General features: G+C 48.9%; 1 protein-coding gene across 2 annotated transcripts in view; it reads left to right on the forward strand.

The window, feature by feature from the left end:
• gnao1a (guanine nucleotide binding protein (G protein), alpha activating activity polypeptide O, a) overlaps window positions 1-22,311 on the forward strand; it is a 64,865-nt gene that overhangs the window by 38,186 nt on the left and 4,368 nt on the right. The window contains exons 4-8 of one of the 2 annotated variants that reach the window (XM_067234041.1): window positions 12,166-12,326; window positions 15,595-15,723; window positions 16,927-17,056; window positions 20,053-20,206; window positions 20,984-21,355. In XM_067234041.1, coding sequence (XP_067090142.1) covers window positions 12,166-12,326; window positions 15,595-15,723; window positions 16,927-17,056; window positions 20,053-20,206; window positions 20,984-21,171 — 762 coding nt within the window. In that variant the 3' untranslated portion in view covers window positions 21,172-21,355. Of the gene's footprint in view, window positions 1-12,165; window positions 12,327-15,594; window positions 15,724-16,926; window positions 17,057-20,052; window positions 20,207-20,983; window positions 21,356-22,311 lie in introns of those variants that run through there. The other variant, XM_067234040.1, reaches the window with a different exon arrangement.

The following is a 22,311-nucleotide window of genomic DNA, read 5'->3' on the forward strand; positions in this document are numbered from 1 at the left end:
CGTGTTCCTCCCCCTCTTGTACCTCTGGTTCTACCTGGCCAGACACACACCCCTGCCTAATTGCCTCTCCGCCAGCCAGCCACACACACGCGCACACACACTCCCACGCTCAGAGCCAACACCCATCCTGTATTTTGTTGTTCGCAGAAGACAAAGGTTAATTTGATTTAGTTCACTGGTCCTTCCTGACCCTCTGGCCATCTCTGCGGAGCTAGCCCGTGACAGGGCCGTGGGGGATAGGAGGAAGACTCGCGGGCAGCCGGGGGAAGGGGGCAGTGTAAAATGGTACAATCTGGTCCTGAAGAGCCAGGGGGGCTGGATAGATGGTATGGTCCAGCAGGGGGGTGTTGGGAGGGGAGAGAGTGTGACACCTAGAGATGGCTTCTCACCAAGGTGTCTCACCCAGGGTAGAACTAGGAGCTGCTAAAAAATACAGACAGTGAGAAACACAGTGAGAAAGAGAGAGAGAGGGCATGGTGAGAGACTGAAAGAGAGATGGTGGGAAGGAAGCGGAATGAGAGATAAACGAGAAACACAACAGAGATTATGCAGAGGTGAAGATATTAGAGAGAGAGGCAGAGTTTGTGTGAGGAAAAAGAAAAAGTAAGGTTTGAAAAAAAAGAGATGGAGAGGGGGAAATAGAGTTAAAACGAAAGGACACAAGGACGTAGAGAGAGAGGGGGAGAGAGAGAGAGGTATGTAAGGGAACAGTGAGCAGACAGAAGCAGCCAGTCAGCCAACCACAGAGCGTTTTAATAAATGCCAGGGCTCAGCTGACACAGCAACGCAACCCGCAGGCTCACACACACACACATACACACTCAATCCAGCACCATATCTCCCCCATCCATCTTCAGTCAAAACATTCTGCCTTAGGGTTATGTCTTAGTCAGTAGATGGATGAGGGTGAGGCCTGGCGGGCAGAGAGAGGGAGAGAGAAACAGGCAGATAAGAGAGAGAAAGACAGACATACAGAGAAAGAAAAGACAAAGATAATAGAGAGAAAGAAGGCAAAGTGAGAGAGAGGGAGACCAGCAGCGAGAGACAGTGAGACAGGCAGAGAGAGATGGAGAGAGCTACAGAAACAGGCAGGGACAGAGAGAGACACAGTCAAAGTGAGATAGAGGGAGAGAGAGACAGAAACAGAGCAAGGTTTTCAAGATCCTTCCCGGCAGTTTTACGTGGTCATGAGGTCACATGCACTCTGCTCATCAATGATTCAGAAGTGACCCCATTTTTCACGGTCCACCTGTCATGACAGTTACTGCACTGCACTGGTGGGGCATCAACCTTTTAGAGACTAGTTTCATCCTCATGCTCCTGGGGGGAGGGGGGGCAAGGGGGTGACCCAGAGTTCAACTAGGTCTGTCTAGCCTCCTATTGGTCAGGTGAGAAGTAGAAATGCTTTCCTGTTGGTTGGGTCAGTACAGTGGGGTGACCCAGTTTTTGATATGTTGACGTGTTGATGGAGTCAGAGGAGGACATACCTGCTGTAAACACACACACACTCACGCAAACAAACACACACACATGCGCACACACAACCAAACACACACAAACAAACACAAACATGCACACACGTACAACCAAACCCACCCACATAAAAACACATCCACACACACACACACTCTCGCCGTCACGTTCTCGCAGAATGGATCAGGAATCAGGTTAACGCAGGTATATGGCGTCACATCTCCCTGGTAACACATTTCCACGGTTACCCTATCACCACAAACGTCTGACCAATCATTCATCTCCCCCCCCCCCCCGTCACCACGGAGACGTATCCCACAATCCCTGGCTCAGGTCTGCCTGCTGCATATGGTCACTGTTCTCCTGAGGGAGGAGGGGCTCCCCGTACTTCAGGTCCCCTCGTCACACACACACCAACCCACGTAGACACACACAGACACACACACTCCTGTTCCAACACGTGATTACCTGAGTGTGTTTGGAATACTTTATTGTGCCTTCCTCTGATTATGATAGAAGGGGTGGGAGTGTGGGGGTGTGAGAGAGAGAAGAAAGGGAGGGGGAGATGAGGAATAGAAGGAGGGAGAAGAGAGACAGAGAGGGAGAATAGAGAGAGGGGGAAATAGAGGGAAGGAGAGAGATGGATAGAGTGAGGCGGATAGGGAGAATAGAGGAAGAGAGAGAGCGAGGTTTCTCTTTTATCATTCCAAATTACATGCTCTTTGAACGTGTTTACATTGTAATCCCAAAACAACAACCCCTGCAATAATGAGGCAATACCCCGAAAAACCCAGAAGCATTCCCCTCCACATCTCCAGTCACGACCAAACCTTGATCACTCTGTAAAACCCATGGAAAGGGAGAGAGAGGAAGAGAGAGGGAGATGGAGAGAGAGGGGGGGGGAGAGGGAGAGAGAGAGAGAGAGAGAGAGATGAGAGAGAGAGAGAGAGAGAGAGAGAGGGGGGGGGGGGGGTGGGTAGGAGAGGGAGAGAGAGAGGCAGGAAGTGTTTATGGAAGATCTTCTCTTCCTTCCCTGATGGTGTGGGCTAGCACAAGTGTGCAGCTTGCATCTTCTACTGCAATGGTTCAAGTGGGTGTGGTGCTGGACTCTCCTTGTTGTTTAAATGCCCCCTACAACGCTGTACACACACACAGACACACACACACGACACAGCCAAAACACAAGTAGAGGCATAGCAGAGGAAAGCAGAATAAGTTAAATATTTCATCAGATCAATTATTCAAAAGCGGCCATAGAAGGCAGAGAGAGGGGGGAGGAGAGGAGGAGGAGGGGGGGGAGGAGAGGAGGAGGGAGAGAGAGAGGGGAGAAGGAGGAGAGGAGGAGGAAGAGAGAGGAGGAGAAGGGAGAGGAGGAGGGAGAGAGAGGAGATGGAGGAAGGAAGAGAGAGAGGAGAAGGAAGAGAGGAGGAGGAGGAGGGAGAGAGGAGGAGGAGAGAGATTAGAAGGAGAGGAGGAGAGGAGAGAGAGAAGATGGGTGAGTGGCAAACAGACACACGGGTGGGGTACTGTGTGTGTGAGTGAGAGAAAGAGGGAGGGAAAATAGAAAACAGACCCAAGATCGCATTCCCCAGGAAGAGCCTGGTAACCCATGGCAACTGGAACAGGCTGTCACATGATGCGGAGGAGTGGAGAGGGAGGGAGGGCCCTGGGAGCAAGGGAGGGAGGAAAAGACAGAGAGATGATAATGAAGTGAAGAGCCTGCTGGCAGGGATGGAGGAGGGGTACAGATATTAGAGGTTCTTGTCGTTTGCTGGTCCTGCTGTGTGGAGAGAGAGAGGGGGTGGGAGACAAAGAGAGAAGGGGAGAGGGAGAGAGAGGGGGGAGAGAGAGAGAGGGAGAGAGAGAAAGAGAGAAAGAGGGGGAGGGAGAGAAAGATAGAGGGGATAGAGAGAGTAGAGAGAGAGAGAGAGAGAGAGAGAGAGAGAGAGAGAGAGAGAGAAGGACTGAGAGACAGAGCGAGAGAGATAGAGAGAGACAGAGAGAGGGAGGGAGGGAGAGAGAGTAAGAGAGAGAGAGAGAGAGAGTAAGAGAGAGAGAGAGAGGAGACAGAGAGAGAGAGAGAGAAGGACTGAGAGACACAGACAGAGAGAGAGAGAGAGAGAGAGAGAGAGAGAGGGGGGTGGGGAGGGAGAGATAGAAAGAGGGGGAGGGAGAGAAAGAGAGAGTGAGGGGGGGAGAGAGAGATACAGGAAGGAGTTGTGTGTGTTGAGGTTAGTAGAGGGGGAGAGGAGAGGAAAGAATAGAGGAGAGTGGGAGAAGAGCAGGACAGGGAAGGAGAGCCGAGAGGTGGATCAGAGGGGTAGGAGAGAGGAGAGGGGGAGCAGAGGGGTAGAGGAGAGGAGAGTGGGAGCAGAGGGGTAGGAGAGAGGAGAGGGGGAGCAGAGGGGTAGGAGAGAGGAGAGGGGGAGCAGAGGGGGAGGAGAGAGGAGAGGGGGAGCAGAGGGGTAGGAGAGAGGAGAGGGGGATCAGAGGGGGAGGAGAGAGGAGGGGGGTGGCAGAGGGGGGAGGAGAGGGGGAGCAGAGGGGTAGGAGAGAGGAGATGGGGATCAGAGAGGGAGGAGAGAGGAGAGGGGGGGGCAGAGGGGTAGGAGAGAGGAGAGGGGGATCAGGAGGGGGAGGAGAGAGGAGAGGGGGGGGCAGGAGGGGGGAGGAGAGAGGAGAGGGGGGAGCAGAGGGGTAGGAAAGGGGGAGCAGAGGGGGAGGAGAGAGGAGAGGGGGAGGAGAGGGGGAGGAGAGGGGAGGAGAGGGGGGGGCAGAGGGGGAGGAGGAGGGGGAGCAGAGGGGAGGAGAGGGGGGAGGTGGAGGTGGAGCAGAGGGAGGGAGGGGAGAGGTAGAGCAGAGGGGGAGGAGAGGTGGAGCAGAGGGGTAGGTGAGGTGGAGGAGAGGGGAGGAAAGGAAAGCCAGAGGAGGATACAGAGGACAGAAAAGGGTGAGGGAAAGAACTGAAAAGAGAAAATGGAAGTGACAGGCAGGAAAGATGGGGGGGGAGGGAGGGAAAGAGGAGGGAGGGCGACAGTAAACAGCATTGTTTTTGAACTTCAATCAAATCTCTGAGAAAACTGTTGACGTCACCCAACCACTCCGTGTCACCTAGGGGTGGGCGGTATACCGGTATGAACCGCGAATACCGTATTGCCATATCATGGATATCTACGATATATTAATAAATGTATTAAAGGCCATATGGCAGGTTAAACACTACTGTTGATTAATGGGTAGGCCTACATGAAGCACTCAAGATATGTATATCATTTAAAATATCTCCAAATGGTGTCTCCCAAATGATGCTAAGACCAGCTTTTGTCGTTTTTGGTGTTAGCATTAGCATATTAGCGCAAATCGGCGATGACGTCACGTTGGGGAGTCGTGGAGGAGAGAAGCCTCAGCCTAGTACTAGAACTATGGAGACTGACTGGGATGAAGAAGAGGTGGCAAAAAACACTAATGTGTATGATGGCCCGCAGCCGTATAATTTAGAACCAAGTAGACATGCGAGGGCAAATGAGGAATTGCCGAGACCTGATGGCCGTCAAAGAAAATTAAATGGATGGTCCGAGGAGAATGAGTGGAGAGTTGGTGAAGTGTCCTGGTGAGTTGCTATCATTTAGCAACGCAGCAACGATCTCTGGAGCTAGTCTACGAACAGCAGTGCCCATATACAACTTTTTTTTTACTGTCAGTGAATCCACCGAGTGGAAGTCAACGTTTTCTTTATATCTAGTGACAGTAGATTAGCCGCTGCGGTGCGGATTGCATTGTCATGACATTTTTAAGAATAACTAATATATCGTGATATATACCGATACCGTCAGTGCTTACGAATTATACCGTGATAAACATTTTAAGCCATACCGCCCATCCCTAGTGTCACCACAGTGGAGGGAGCACACTCAGCACACACGCATTCCTCCCTCCATACTGGTTCTGCAGGGTTGCGGTGTGTGAGGACTGTATGCAGTGGAGGGCGAGCCTGTAACCCCTTCACTTCAGTCCATGGACCTGAGTCAATCTCTTCTTGGTCCAATGGTCGACCAGCAGGCTGCTGGGGTGTGCAGATGCCTGGGGTGAAGCATGTGTCCGTCCAGGTGCGTTCTGGGGGCCTGGCTGGTCCTGTGTTCAGCCCTCTGAGAGAGGACAGACCGCCTGTCTGCCTGTCCAGCCATGTGTGTCTGAAGCCCCTCCCTGAAGAGCTGCTCCACACCTGGGGAACACTGTCTGTGTCTCTGTCTCTCTGTATGTCTCTCTATCTGTCTCTCTCTCCCCTCTCTCTCTGCCTTTCTCTCTCTCTCTCTCTCTCTCTCTCTCTCTCTCTCTCTCTCTCTCTCTCTCTCTCTCTCTCTCTCTCCCTCTCCCTCTCTCTCTCTGTCTTTCTCCCTCTCTCTCTCTCTCTCTCTCTCTCTCTGTCTTTCTCCCTCTCTCTCTGTCTTTCTGTCTCTTTCTCTCTGTCTGTGCTCCCCTCCCCTGTGTGTCCTGGCCGCCTGCCTGCCGGTCCCAGTCCAGCACCAGCAGCCCAGGGGGAGCATGTTTCCAGGTCTGAGACGGGATTATCATAATCTCACTTAACACAGCCATTTACCCCGCTACAACTGTTGATTTAATCCTGATCTGAGCAAGGGCAGCGGTGTGTGTGTGTGTGTGTGGGGGGGGGGGGGGGGTTTGGATCCGCATCTCTTTGGGAAGTAGACCAGGTCTGCCTGGCCTCATTAGCAGGTAAAACTGGCCTGTCACTGTAGCTGGATAGATAGCTCTCGGCTGATCGGCTCCACTCTACTGTGGTACCACTGTACAGCAGACACAGAGAGAGAGAGAGCCGTATGAAAAGAGAAAGAGAGATACTCTCTGGCCCACCCTTGTAGGAACCACCACCTGAGAGAGAGGGGGGGGAGAGAGAGAGAGAGAGAGAGAGAGAGAGAGAGAGAGAGAGAGAGAGAGAGAGAGAGAGAGAGAGATGGAGAGAGAGACAGATAGAGATTGTTAGTTATACTCCTTGTTATATGTTATGATATGTGTTGACATTAATATATTGTCCCTTCACTGTGGACTGCTTTGCCAATAAAGCATGTTGAACTGAACTGAATTAGTGAGAGATGAAGAGAGTGAGACCAGTAAAGAGAGAGGGAGAGAGAGAAACTGATAAAGAGAGGGAGAGAGCAAGACAGATAAAGAGAGAGAGGGAGGGAGACAGCTTAAGATAGAGAGAGAGTGTAATACTTCCCAGCCTCTGATGCTAAGGCTGCTTTATCCAGGATCTCATCCCTCAGTGAGGGCAGAAGGCCAGGACGGTGCCAGCCTCTCTGGGGCTCTGCTCTCTGGGGAGGTGCCTCCCACACCCTCCGCCAGTCTATCCTCCAGGTACCAGCGCAAGTGTGTGTGTGTGTGTGTCCTATGTCGTAATGAATGTGTTGATGAGCACCCAGGCTTGCTATCACGCCTGCACCTGTTCCTGATGGTGTCTTCTCAGCCAAAATTGTGTGTGTGTGTGTGTGTGTGTGTGTCCATAACGCAGAGTAAAGATATAGAGGGAGGAAGTGAAAATAATGAGAGTGATTAAGAAGCAGAAGTCAGGGATGTATGATGCTCTGGGTGACCTGCATGTGTGTGTGTAGTGTGTGTGTGTAGTGTGTGTGTGTAGTGTGTGTGTGTGTAGCATGTGTGTAGCGTTCTCAGTTTTCCTCAGCCCTTTATCCAAAGGCTAGGATTCTGTCAGGGTTCAGGGTGAGTGTGTGTGTGTCTGCAGGGTTTAGGGTGTGTGTGTGTGTGTGTGGCTGTAGGGTTCACGGTGTGTGTCTGTATTTTGTAGGGCAGGGCCTGATACCAAGGGGTGTGTCCTTGGCTACCTTTGAGGGGCTTAACTGGTGTCGATTATACCTGTTCTAGAAGTGTGTGTGTTGGTCTCCCTGCTGAGTTCAGAGAACTGCTCTTAAATGTCAGGTTAACTGCGGGGGTTAAGATAGAACTCCTCCCCAAAGCCAATCACAACCATCAAATTGTCACTATGGCGATAAGAAGACATTTACATTTTACATTTACATTTAGTCATTTAGCAGACGCTCTTATCCAGAGCGACTTACTGTAAGTACATTCCCCCCGAGGCAAGTAGGGTGAAGTGCCTTGCCCAAGGACACAACGTCATTTGACATGGCCAGGAATCGAACTGGCCACCTTCAGATTACTAGCCCGATTCCCTCACCACTCAGCCACCTGACTCCCTGGGAGTGTGTATTGACCAGGTCACATGACCTGTCTGACCAGGGATATGTAACATGACCTGTCTGTCACATGACCTGTCTGACCTGCTAGTGGGATATAATGTTAGTGTTACACAAAGCCGAAGAAGGCAACACATTACAGTAATGTTACTTCAACTACCATGTAACTACATAGCAATGCCTACAGTAACAACATTGTAAGTACATAGGACGGCAATACTTAACTGGTACGGTACAATATACTTATACGTTAACATTGACTTACCCCTGGAAAGCACAACCTCCCCCATGCCAAGTTTCACCTGTGTAGTAACTCGTACCAATAAACCGTATTGAAGTCTAACTACATAGCAGTTCCTGTGGACCTACAGTGTTGTTAGTGCAGGGAACCAGTGAGGTGTCATACAGACCAGGTCATACAGACCAGGAACAGTCATACAGACCAGGTCATACAGACCAGGAACAGTCATACAGACCAGGTCATACAGACCAGGAACAGCCATACAGACCAGGTCATACAGACCAGGAACAGTCATACAGACCAGGTCATACAGACCAGGTCATACAGACCAGGAACAGTCATACAGACCAGGTCATACAGACCAGGAACAGTCATACAGACCAGGAACAGAGAGGGATGCCACGTAATGTGTGTGTGTGGGTGTGTGTGTGTGAATGTGTGTGTGTGTGGGTGCGTGTAGGTGTGTGTGTGTGAATGTGTGTGTGTGTGGGTGCGTGTAGGTGAGTGTGGGTGTGTGTGTGTGAATGGGTGTGTGTGTGTGAATGGGTGTGTGTGTGTGTGTGTGAATGTGTGTGTGTGTGGGTGCGTGTAGGTGAGTGTGGGTGTGTGTGTGTGAATGGGTGTGTGTGTGTGAATGTGTGTGTGTGTGTGTGTGGGTGGGTGAGCGAGCCATTACCCAGGTCTATAGAGCTATCTCTGGATTCCTACTCACTCTCTGAGTATTCAGCCATGTATCCGGAGTGTAGATGATTATCAATTCCTAGTATTGATCAACCACAGAGAGAGAGAGAGAGAGAGAGAGAGAGAGAGAGAGAGAGAGACATGAACCAGGCCTAATGACCTTTTACCCTGCTGGTATGGAGGCAGCTGGGGATGTGAGTGACAGGCCTAGTGTCGTCATAGTAATGATGTGTCCAAGGTAGCGGCTGGGGTTTAGGAAAGTCGAGTCTTACTCTAGAGTGTGCATGCACATGGCCACTGACATACACTCACGTGCACACACACACCTGCCAACACACACACACACATTCACAAGCGCACACGCACCTGTCAACATGCACACACACACCTGCCAACACACACACACACATTCACAAGCGCACACACACCTGTCAACATGCAAGCACACATTCACAAGCGCACACACACCTGTCAACATGCACGCACATGCACCTGCCAACACATACAAACACACGCACTCATTTTGAAACAGCGATCTAAGCCATGCCTTAATAGCTCACGCGTCTAGGCGGGCAGGTGTTTGCAGGCATTTCTGTGCTGCGCATAATGACACTATTGCGCAGCACACACCTGTGCCATGCCTAGATATCGATCAAACTGTAAGACTTAGTGTTTATGTGGCTTAAGTGACTTTAGACTGTAATACATTACATTTAGTTGAATGATTGAAGGGAAAGAATGAAAATATTCAAAATTTCAACGATCACCGACTAACAACACGAACATGAATAACATATTGACCCAAGGTAAGTTCATTTTCGAAAGAGTTCACGCGTCTAGGCGGGCAGGTGTTTACAGGTTTCTGTTAGGGCTGCACGATTATGGCCAAAATGATAATCACGATTATTTTGATTAATATTGAGATCACGATTAATTATCACAATTATTTGTTGATTTTAACCAAAACAAATGTTATTGTCACATAGGCTGATTATAACTGCTTTCACATCCATATTCTGCTACATTCCTGCTAATGTACAAATATGTGCATCAAAATAAAACGGGTCCTCTTATTCACCAAAATTCAGTGCATCTCCTTAAAGAATAAATACAAATATATTTTAGGAAGCAAAAAAAACTAAAACGTTGATACTATAAACGGAATGACGCATTTTAAATATCGCTCGATCACGCGAATTCGATCGTGGGAAGGCAAAATCGTGATCGTGATAAAAATTTGATTCATTGTAGTGAATAGAAGCCCTAGTTTCTGTGCTGCGCAATAGTGTCAGTATGCGAAGCACACATGACACCTGCCTGGGCGCACGCCTCGAGATCTATCAAACAGTTTGGCATACTGTTCTCGTAGGCGTAGGTCTTGCGTGTTTGAGGCGTATGTCAGGTGTAGTGTACACGACACATACACAATGTTCACACGTCAATAAACGTCTTCCTTTACCTCCTCCATTCATTCCGTCTTCCTCAGACCAGAAAGCTGCACTAAGGCTTCCCTCTTGTTTATGTTTATCCCTCCGCCTCTCTCTGCATTTGTGTGTGTGTGTGTGTGTGTGTGTGTGCGCCTCGAGTTTCATTCTGGACTAATCACTCAGCCCACAGGATGCGGGTGGGACCAGCAGCTGCAGTGGGATCAGGAGGACACACACACATGCACACACACACACACACACACATACAGGACACTCCTTCAGTAATTGAGTTAGCGCTCTAGGGTTTTCTGGCCTAGCAATGGGGGGTCGTTAGGTTGGACAGAAATACACTCCCCCTCCAAGAACCTTACTGTACATTTAACAGTTTGTTCAATTAGCTGCTGCTTTTATCCAAAGAGAGTGTGTGTGTGTGTGTGTATGTGTGTGTGTGTGTGTGTGTGTGAATGTGTGTGTGAACCTGTGTGAACTTCTGTGTGTGTGACCGTGTGTGCGCGTGCATGTTTGTGTGAGTGTGAATGTGTGTGTGAACGTGTGTGTGTGTGTGAGCACAGATCAGGGTCACTTGTAGAGCCACAGCCCCCCCCCTCCCCTGCAGAACTACACTTGTTGATATTGCTGCAACCAAAACAGATTGTGTTCAGTGGTGAGATCAGATAGCTGTATTTTTTATTTACTCTGTAACTATAGAAGTATGTTATCTGAGCGCCGGAAACTGCAGCATTCAGGAAAGCGCATCTACAGGATGCAACCTTACATAAACTCTATTTGCCGTGTATATGTGTGTGTGTCTGTTTGTATGAGTGTGTGCGTGTTTTAATGCAGTGTGTAATGCCATCATCATTTGCCGCTATTTTACCAAGATGGTGTGTGTACAGTTGTCAGTCCTATAGAGTTAATGGAAAGTTTACGCATAGATTGTGTACTGGACATGTATAGTGTGTGTATGAATAGTATTGGACATGTATATTGTGTTTATAAATAGTATTGGACACATATATTGTGTTTATGAATAGTATTGGACATGTATATTGTGTTTATGAATAGTATTGCACACGTATATTGTGTTTATGAATAGTATTGGACATGTATATTGTGTTTATGAATAGTATTGGATATTGTGTGTATGAATTGGAGGTGAATAGGGTATGCATATAGAAGTGTATGTATAGTGTGTGTATATGGTGTATAGTGTATTTATAGGGAATGTATAGTGTGTATAGTGTAAGTATAGTGTATGTAAATTGTGTGTATAGGGTATGCATAGAGTATGTATTGTGTGTGCATAGTGTAGGTATAGGGTAAGTAGTGTGTGTATAGGGTATGCATACAGTATGTATAGAGTGAAAGTGTTTATAGGGTATGTAAAGCGTATGGAGAATGTATAGTGTAAGTACAGTGTGTGTACAGAGTGTGTACAGTGTGTGTGCAGTGTGTGTGCAGTGTGTGTACAGTGTGTGTACAGTGTGTGTGTACAGTGTGTGTGCAGTGTGTGTACAGTGTGTATACAGTGTGTACAGTGTGTGTGCAGTGTGTGTACAGTGTGTGTACAGTGTGTACAGTGTGTGTGTAGTGTGTGTACAGTGTGTGTACAGTGTGTACAGTGTGTGTGCAGTGTGTGTACAGTGTGTGTACAGTGTGTACAGTGTGTGTGTAGTGTGTGTACAGTGTGTGTACAGTGTGTACAGAGTGTGTACAGAGTGTGTGCAGTGTGTGTGCAGTGTGCGTGCAGTGTGTGTGTAGTGTGTGTGCAGTGTGTACAGAGTGTGTACAGAGTGTGTGCAGTGTGTGTGCAGTGTGTGTGCAGTGTGCGTGCAGTGTGTGTGTAGTGTGTGTGCAGTGTGTACAGAGTGTGTACAGAGTGTGTGCAGTGTGTGTGCAGTGTGCGTGCAGTGTGTGTGTAGTGTGTGTGCAGTGTGTACAGAGTGTGTGCAGTGTGTGTGCAGTGTGTGTACAGTGTGTGTGTAGTGTGTGTACAGTGTGTGTACAGTGTGTACAGAGTGTGTGCAGTGTGTGTGCAGTGTGCGTGCAGTGTGTACAGAGTGTGTGCAGTGTGCGTGCAGTGTGTGTAACCTGTCTCCTCTGTGCCGGGCAGGCGGATGCTAAGATGGTGTGTGACGTGGTGAGCCGCATGGAGGACACGGAGCCGTACTCCCCAGAGCTGCTGGGCGCCATGATGCGTCTGTGGTCCGACGCAGCCATCCAGGAGTGCTTCAGCCGCGCCCGCGAGTACCAGCTCAACGACTCCGCCCAGTAGTGAGTAAAACACAGCTGCCCCACGGGTGTGTGGGGTGTGTGGGCATGTGTGTATATATATATATGTGTGTTTTTTTATGTGTGTCTATATCTGTGTGTGTGTGTGTGTGTAGCTGTGTGCGTGTGTATATATGTGCGTGTCTGTGTGTGTGTGGTTCACCCACGTCTTCAACCTTCTACCGGATGGGTTCGCTTCTCCTAGATCAATCCAACTCTCATCAGCGGCCGGTCGATACGAGATTTATAGATCAAACACACCCAGGCGTGTGCATATACATGCATAAACACATGTGTGATGTATGGCCCTGATACGAGTGCAGGCGTTTACATTGGAGTGGTTGTGGTCCCTGAGGTCCGCAGCTCCCATAAGAGGGATATCAGTCTCCCAACACTGGCTGTGAGGGCTGATTGATGCTGTTACACACCAGGATGTAGTGTTGGGGGACCATATCCTTGATTTAACTACAGCAGCAAACTGGAAACCAGTCCGTGTGTGTTAAATGTCACAGCATGTGAGGCTGGAGGCTGCAAAGGTGACTGGCGTTCTGGACCCTGTCCAATGCAGGCATCTGACAAAACAGGACTGCTCAAATTAGACTCCATTAAATAAACCTTCCACTAAAATAGGACAAATATGTGAGATATTATTTGTGTTTGTGGGTTTGAGTTTGTGTGTGTGCCTGTATGCGTGTTTGTGAGTATGTGTGTGTGTTTGTGTGTGTGTGTATGTATTTCAAGAAGGCAGGGCCCAGAGCGCAGAGTCCCTCAGAGGTCCTGGGATATCTACTTCTATCTTTCTCCTCCTCTCCCATCGTCCGTTGAGTCACTACTGACCCATCATCTGTCCAAACACACGGCTACCCTTTTGCATTTGTGTGTGCATGTGTTCAAGTATTCATGCAGCTGTGTGTGTACTATATATACTGTATATGTATATGTGTGTGTGTGTGTGTGTGTATATACACTGCTCAAACCATTTTTTATCAGGGTATGGCATGAATTCAATTGCACTTCTCTGATAATGATCTGGTCAGTAGAATCTCCAGAACATGGAGGAGATTCCAGGAGACAGGCAGTTACTCTAGGAGAGCTGGACAGGGCCGTAGAAGGTCCTCAGCCCATCAGCAGGACCGATATCTGCTGCTTGGTGCAAGGAGGAACAGGTTGAGCACTGCCCGAGCCCTACAGAATGACCTCCAGCAGGCCACTGGTGTGAATGTCTCTGCCCAGACCATCAGAAACAGACTTCATGTGGGTGGCGTCAGGGCGTGACGTCCTGTAGTGTGCCCTGTGCTCACTGCCCAGCACCGTGGAGCTCACTTGGCATTTGCTATAGAACACCAGAACTGGCATGTCGCCCCTGGCGCCCTGTGCTTTTCACAGATGACAACAGGTTGACCCTGAGCACCTGTGATGGACGTGAAAGGGTCTGGAGAAGCCAAGGAGAATCCTGTACTGCCTGCAACATCGTTCAGCATGACCGGTTTGGTGGTGGGTCAGTGATGGTCTGGGGAGACATATCCATGGAGGGACGCACAGGCCTCTACAGGCTAGAGAACGGCAGTCTGACTGCCATTAGGTATCGGGAAGAAATCCTTGAAGCCATGGTCAGACCCTACGCTGGTGCAGTAGGTCCTGGGTTCCCCCTGATGCACGACAATGCCCGGCCTCACGTGGCAAGAGTATGCAGGCAGTCCCTGGAGGATGAAGAAATCGAAACAATTGAATGGCCCTCACGATCACCTGACCTAAACCCGAGAGAACACCTGTGGGACATAATGTTTCGGTCCATCAGACGCCGCCAGGTTGCTTCTGATGCCCTTCGACAGATCTGGGAGGACATCCCACAAGACACCATCTGTCGTCTCATTAGGAGCATGTTGCGACGTTGTCAAGCATGCACACAAGCACGTGGGGGCCACACAAGATATTGAGAAGCCTTTTGAGTTGCAGAACTTGAATTTTGGCTAAATGGACGAGCCTGACACATTTTACTTCCATCAAAAGATGTGGCATCCTTTCTTTCCTAAGACATTAAACTGTCCATATCAGTATATATATCCAACATAATTTTTGTGTTTTCAAAGTGTTCCTTTTTTTGAGCAGTATATATGTATGTATGTATGTATGTATGTATGTATGTATGTATGTATGTATGTATGTATGTATGTATGTATGTATGTATGTATGTATGTATGTATGTATACTAAATACAGAACTGTGCAAATGTCTTTTCCACAAATTCAGTACAGCAAAAATGCTATAAGAAATGAAAAGACTAAACAAATAGTTTTTCTCAACATTGCACTTTTATACGGCCGCACAAATACAAAAGACAAACATTTCAGACTGAACTCAAGTGAGAACAAAAGAAAAATGAAAGCCTGAGACTTTTGCACAGCACTGTGTGTATGTGTGTGTCACCATGCGAGCTGGAAAGTTGTCACAGTGCTGCTGAATACTGCAGCTGGCCAGGAGAGCCTTGGAGCTCTGCTGGCTCTGAACCACGAGTACACACCACACATACACACTTACAGTACACACACTCACCCTGACACACACACACACTCACCCTCTCACACACACACCTAGACACACTCACACACACTCACCCTCACACACACACTCTCACACCCACACACACACACTCTCACACACGCACACACACATACACGCTCGCATACACGCTCACACACACACCTTCACACACACACCTTCACACACACACACACACACACACACACAGCAGCAGTGAGCAGCAGAGTAGCAGGTCAGGATTCTGTGCTGGTCCAGCTCTGTTCTGGAGTCCCCTCTGGGAACAGCTACCACTCAATACTCATAGCTGTCCTGTAGTGTCCATACAAGCCCCTCTGACAAGCAACACCACTGTTCCATCTGCCTCTTTCCTACTGTTTATCCCTCTTTCTCTCTTTTTCAGAATTTCCCTCTCTCTCTTTTTTAGTCTGTCTCCCTATTTCTCTCTCTCTCCGCCAGATCAATGATTAAAGTCTTTTAATTAACAAGTCTGCATCAATCCCAGTCTGACTGCTGCCTGTGAACCTGCTGTCGCTATCCTGGCTCAGTTCTGGCCATAAATACTGGCTTCACAGCCGTCTCAATCTGGCTCTTACTAACCCACGTGTCTGCTTCTCTAGCCCGCATGTCAATCTGACTGTCTCACCTGTCTGTCTACATCTCTGTCCTGTCAGTGTGTGTCCTGACCTCTGTCCTGCCTGTCTGTCTGACCTGCCTGTCTGTCTGTCCTCAGCTACCTGGACAGTTTAGACCGGATTGGAGCATCAGACTACCAGCCCACAGAGCAGGACATCCTGAGGACTCGGGTCAAGACCACGGGCATCGTAGAAACACACTTCACCTTCAAGAACCTGCACTTCAGGTACACACACACACACACACACACCTGGCTGGCTTGTTGCCTGGCTACAGGCCAGGGATTTTGACATCATCTGGTAACAGTTTTTGTTTTGCCATGTGATCAATGTAGTGAGTGATTTATAGATTCCACTGTTCGCGTAATAGAATAATGCCATTTTTAGTAGTCACCAGATGAATGAGATTAAACTGTGAACAGGGGACCTGTAGGGAACTCTTCTCATTATCTGCTCTGTGTAATTACTCATCTTCCTCCTCCTCTCTCTGTTTCTTTGTGAAGAAGAGGCATGGGTTTTCACCATTGTCTTTATGAACATTAGCAGTATCAGCTCTTTTTTCAATCCCCACTTTTTTGTCTCCTCTTTCTCCACGTGAACTCCTCTCCCTCTCCTCCTCTACTTCTCTCACGCCCTTTTGCTTCTCTCTCTCCTCATGTCTCTCTCCTCTCTCTCCTCCTCTCACACTATCCTGCTCTCTCTCCTCCTCTCAAACTATCCTGCTCTCTCTCCTCATGTCTCTCTCTCCTCTCTCTCCTCCTCTCTCACTATCCTGCTCTCTCTCCTCAGGTCTCTCTCCTCTCTCTCCACCTCGCACACTATCCTGCTCTCTCTCCTCTCTCTCCTCCTCTCACTATCCTGCTCTCACTATCCTGCTCTCTCTACTCTCTCTCCACCTCTCACATTATCCTGCTCTCTCTCCTCATGTCTCTCTCCTCTCTCTCCTCCTCTCACACTATCCTGCTTGCTCTCCTCATGTCTCCCTCCCCTCTCTCTCCTCCTCTCACACTATCCTGCTCTCTCTCCTATCTCTCCTCCTCTCACACTATCCTGCTCTCTCTCCTCATGTCTCTCTCTACTCTCTCCTACTCTCACACTATCCTGCTCTCTCTCCTCTCTCTCCTCCTCTCTCTCCTTGTCTCACACTATTCTATCTCTCATTCTCTCTCTCCTGTCAGATGAATGTCTTTGTCTTTCTCCATCTGTCCGTCAGCTAATGTTCAGAGATGACTGAAAATCAGACAGACATGATGAGGATGAAGAAGATTTATGCAAATATGAGCCACTAATGAGCCAACACTGCTAATGATGCTGCCCAAGGATTCTGTGTCTCAACATCGTGTGTGTGTGTGTATAAATGTGTGTCTGTATATGTATATGTATGTACGTGTATGTGTGTGTATATGTGTGTACGTGTGTGTGTTCTCCAGGCTGTTTGACGTGGGAGGCCAGCGGTCGGAGAGGAAGAAGTGGATCCACTGCTTCGAGGATGTGACCGCCATCATCTTCTGCGTGGCCCTGAGTGGTTATGACCAGGTTCTGCACGAAGATGAGACCACGGTGAGTCTCACACACACACACACACTCCCGCCCGCACAAACACTCGCACACACATGCCCGCACACACATACACACGCCCACACACACACCTACAACTGTTCTTTTATTCAGAAGCGGATCCATCCGACTTCTGATGGCTCTCCAAGGTGTCAAAGTTCACACGTGTTCGATCAATAACCGGACCTTTCGGCCGTAGAGCGTGTAGGGAGGGGAGCTCCCTCTTCCTCTGATGCCCAGAGTTCCGTTCCTCACAGCGACATAAAATTCAAATCCATTAATGGCACTGTGCTTCCAGTGCAGGCTCATAATCCACTGGCTGTTTTTGCTAAGCAAACCATACAGCAGGAGTTGTTTGGGACATCAGGTTGTTAAGATACCGTGTACATGCAAAGCTGCATGCAAAGCCGCCCCCTGACCACAGCTTTACATAGAGAGGCAAGATGGATCCTGCTGTGGCTGGTCAGCCCAGCTGGTAAGTATTCAGACCCCGACCCAGGAGCAGCGAAGGGCCTCTTAGGTCATGGTAGCTCAGCGGTGTGTTGGCAGCTGTATAGATAGCTAGGCCTGTGATGCCGGAGCTGAAGAGGCATAGACAGGATGTCCCTGCTTCCTCTGCTGGGCTGTGTTGATGTGATTTACAGCGCAGAGCGCTAGGCAGGTGCCATAACAGCGAACACTGAAATGGGCTGTCGACATATTGATGGGTATTATGCTCCAGAACAGTTGAACACGGTTGACGGTTGCAACTGCCACACACCCCCACACCCACACACACACAGTGGAAGTTCCCCCTGCTTTCTTTCTACCTCACTGCCTCTCCCACTGTTTCTGCTGACACACACACACACACACCTTGGTCGCCCACTGTCACTTCTGCCAGGTCTGGGGTCTTCTTATTCCTGCTGTACAGTCTCTCCTTTCAGCGTTGGGGGCAGTGCGTGTGTGTGTGTGAGAGTAGTGTGTGTGTGCTTGTCCGTGTATGTGTGGTGAAAATGTGTGTTTTCTGTGGGGGAGAGATGAGTCGGGCTTGAGTTCCTCTTCGCTGACCCCCCTCCCTCCCTCCTGGCCCCTCCTTCTCCTGTCACTTCTCATCATCGACTGTCCTCTCTAACCAACCAGAGGGGCCGCCAAAATCACCTGACAGGTATGACCACTCCCACCAGAACAGAACACTAGAGCAGAAACTGTAGTTAGAAAAAGGTCCTCTCTCTGGCTGTGATGTGTGTGTGTGTGTGTGTGTGTGTTACCTCGTTCTCAGTCTAATCACATGCTCAGCTGACACGCAGCATGGGCACCTTATCTCTTCGGTTGATAGGTGGTCATTTCTAACCTCCTATTGGCCATGCCAGGCTTTCCCACAATTCTGTGCGAGCTGTCTCTCTAAATAGATCTGTTTTAGTTGCCGTCCTGTGTTAGCTGAAAGCAAATTGACTGTGAGGCGGCGTTAACTAAATGTGAACGTCCGTACGGCCGTGTTGATTGAATGTTGCGCTTTTTCCCCTCGAGAACAAAGCAACAGTCTCTCACGTCAGAGAAGGAACTGCTGCCAGTGAGAAAACAACCCGAGAGGATTAACAACATTGTGAAGTCGTACGAAGACTTGTTACTAAGCACAACCGCCCCTGTGTCACAACTGTAAACTGGAGAACCCCGAACTGCATCTGAACTGTCTAACTGGGCTTCCTCTGCTCACCTCCTGACGCGCCGGGCTACTCATCTCCCTCTCTCTATCTTGTTCTGAAGGCAAGGACAGAAAGCCGCTTTAGAACATCGACATGCACACGTAGAACTTTGCAGCTCAAAGAACATTGCCTCTGTGACCCATGAAAATACTTTTAACGTTCATTAAACATGGACCCGAGGGTATCTAATGATCATTAAACATGGACCCGAGGGTATCTAATGATCATTAAACATGGACCCGAGGGTATCTAATGATCATTAAACATGGACCCGAGGGTATCTAATGATCATTAAACATGGACCCGAGGGTATCTAATGATCATTAAACATGGACCCGAGGGTATCTAATGATCATTAAACATGGACCCGAGGGTATCTAATGATCATTAAACATGGACCCGAGGGTATCTAATGATCATTAAACATGGACCCGAGGGTATCTAATGATCATTAAACATGGACCCGAGGGTATCTAATGATCATTAAACATGGACCCGAGGGTATCTAATGATCATTAAACATGGACCCGAGGGTATCTAATGATCATTAAACATGGACCCGAGGGTATCTAACGATCATTAAAGATAGACCTGAGGGTATCTAACGATCTAATTGCACAGAGTGAGGGCCAATCTCTGCTGATTCCAGCCATATACTGCAAAAACTGTACATCTGAGTGATAATCTTGTTTTTAGATTTTAAATATGGTTGGATTTAAGTAAACGACATATTCTTTTCAGAAATCTTATCAAGGGAAATGTCCTTATTGCACTGCCAGCCCAATGACCTTGTTTTACTAAGCGCGAGCAAGCTCAAAACTCGTTTTTTTTTTTGAGAGGTTTTTGCAGTGTAGCGGTCAAGCTTGTAGTCTAGCCCTCACCGTCCCTTCAGACGAAATCACAACCAGCTTTGTGTTCTTTCCAGTCTTCCTCTTTTCACTTCCTCTTTTGTGGTTATCATACTGTGCAGTAAAGTGTGTGTGTGCCGTTCGGCGTGCAGGGCTGCGTGTGTGTGTGTCTGACAGTTCGTGTGCGTGCCAGTTTGTGTGCGCGTGTGTGTGACAGTGCGTGCCTGACAGTTTGTGTGCGTGACAGTGTGTGTGCGTGACAGTGCGTGCGCGTGCCTGACAGTTTGTGTGCGCGTGTGTGTGACAGTGCGTGCGCGTGCCTGACAGTTTGTGTGCGTGACAGTGCGTGTGCGCGTGTGTGTGACAGTGCGTGCGCGTGCCTGACAGTTTGTGTGCGTGACAGTGCGTGTGTGTGACAGTGCGTGTCCGAGACCGTGGAGTGACGTGTTATCCTATGTACCTGCAGAACCGCATGCATGAGTCTATGAAGCTGTTTGACAGCATCTGCAACAACAAGTGGTTCAAGAAGACGTCGATCATTCTGTTCCTCAACAAGAAGGACATATTCCAGGAGAAGATCCAAAAGTCTCCTCTCTCCATCTGCTTCCCTGAGTACTCAGGTAGACCATCACCGAGGACTGGAGGAAGAATAGGACACAACCAATACGTAGAATGTGATGCAATAGAAATGCAGAGTGGCACAGAGCATAAGTAGATTTATCATGTAACGTAATAGAACATGAATCGAAGCTGAAAACAATAGAAGGATGGAGAGAGGGATGAACAGAAAGGGCTGGAAGGAGAGAGGGATGAACAGAAAGGGCTGGAAGGAGAGAGGGATGAACATAAAGGGCTGGAAGGAGAGAGGGATGAACAGAAAGGGCTGGAAGGAGAGAGGGATGAACAGAAAGGGCTGGAAGGAGAGAGGGATGAACAGAAAGGGCTGGATGGAGAGAGGGATGAACAGAAAGGGGACGAATGGATTGCGGGGGAGGAGGGGATGAATAGGCTTAGACGGGGATTGTTACTCGTTTCTCTACGGAGGAGAGGAGACTGTTGTTTCTCCTGTCGTTCCCTCTCCGTTTGTGCATCCCTCCATCCCTGGCCTTTCTCCGGGTTAGCTGGACAGAATTATAGAGTGAGAGGGAGAAAGAGAGAGAGATTGAGGGAGGGAGGTGGAGAGAGAAGGGGGGGAAGAGACAGTGTGTGTGTGAGAGAGAGAGAGAGAGAGAGAGAGAAATACTAGTCGAATGACATCACTAAAACCTGGTTTTAAACCACCTCTACTGCACTGCAGGAGGAGTTTAAACTGTTTCCTCTCCAAATTTTCAGGACTAATATCGTATTTATGTTCTGTCGTCCTTCCTGTTTCCTGTCTCTTTCTGCCAATCCCCCAGGTCCCGACACCTTCATGGAGGCGGCGGCCTACATTAAGTCTCAGTACGAGAGTAAGAACCAGTCTCTCGACAAGGAGGTGTACACCCACGAGACCTGCGCCACTGACACCAACAACATACAGTTTGTGTTTGACGCTGTCACGGATGTGATCATCGCTAACAACTTGAGGATCTGCGGCCTCTACTGACCACGCCCACAGCACCTTAAGCCCCGCCCAGTGTCAACAAGCCCAGCCCCCGTCTATGAAAGTCTCCCTGTCCTAAGTAGACCTTATCCTCCAGGGTACCCCCCCCCCCTCTCTTTGATCCTCTAGTCCTGCCCGCTAGCAAACCAAAGAAACACTTGTACTTGTTTATTATTATTCATTATGAACCAGCCCCTCTCTTTTGAGGTTCCATTGATCTCTGAGCTGTAGTGTCAGTGCCGTAGACAGAACACTGGCTCTCAGACACTAAGGTGTTTTGGGGTGAGTCCATATAGTTTCCTGTCAGCTTCCCCTCCTGCAGGCTAGTTGAGTTACAGGAGATGGGGTTTTTGTAGAATGTTTTGTGACCCTGCTGATTGATTGATCGCTGCGTTTGAGAACGGAGAAACGTAGCCTGCTGTGTAAATAATGTGAATTCGTGGATTACCTTTGGTCCGTTCTATTTATGTTTTTTTCTGCTTGTAAGCGTAAGTGCTTAGTCGTGGGATAGCGTGCCTAGCTTAGCTTGCTGCTGTTGCTACAAGCCTCCTGGTCAGAAGTGTGAAGGTTGGTTCAGACTCGTTCTCTGGTGAGGTGGAAGTCGTAACTGAGACCGTGATGTCCCCGTGTTAGACCAGCAGGTTGCTTCGTCACCTCGGCACATTCCCAGCTAATCTGTAATTACCAGAGGGCAGGTTGTGTGTATCAGATATCTGAAAAGTATGTGTGTGTGTGTGGTGACCTGGTGTGGAGGTATATCCAAAAGTCAGCTGTTTCATGCTGGCTGGCACAGGCCCTCGGGGAGAACAGGAAATGTCACAACACCCTGTCTGCCCATGCCAAATACAGTTCCAGAGAGAAGATAGGACATCCATGTCCCTCCGTTGTCATGGAGACAGATGCTCTGACTCATACTGTTCTCTGATTGGTCTGCTTTACGGGGTCACGCCCAGACAGGGTCCAGGTGCATCTGTGTGTATGTTTGTTTGATGTGTGTTTTGATGTGTGTGTTTGAGAGGGAGGGGAGGTGGAGTTATTAACAGCCCCTGTGTGCCATAGTGGAGACATTCTCTCCCATTCCAGAGGCCAAACTAAAATGGAGGCCAGCAGTAAGGTACAGTAATTGTAATCCCCGACAACTGC

This window comes from Osmerus mordax, chromosome 4 (genome assembly GCF_038355195.1).
Source record: "Osmerus mordax isolate fOsmMor3 chromosome 4, fOsmMor3.pri, whole genome shotgun sequence".
Lineage (NCBI taxonomy): Eukaryota > Metazoa > Chordata > Actinopteri > Osmeriformes > Osmeridae > Osmerus > Osmerus mordax.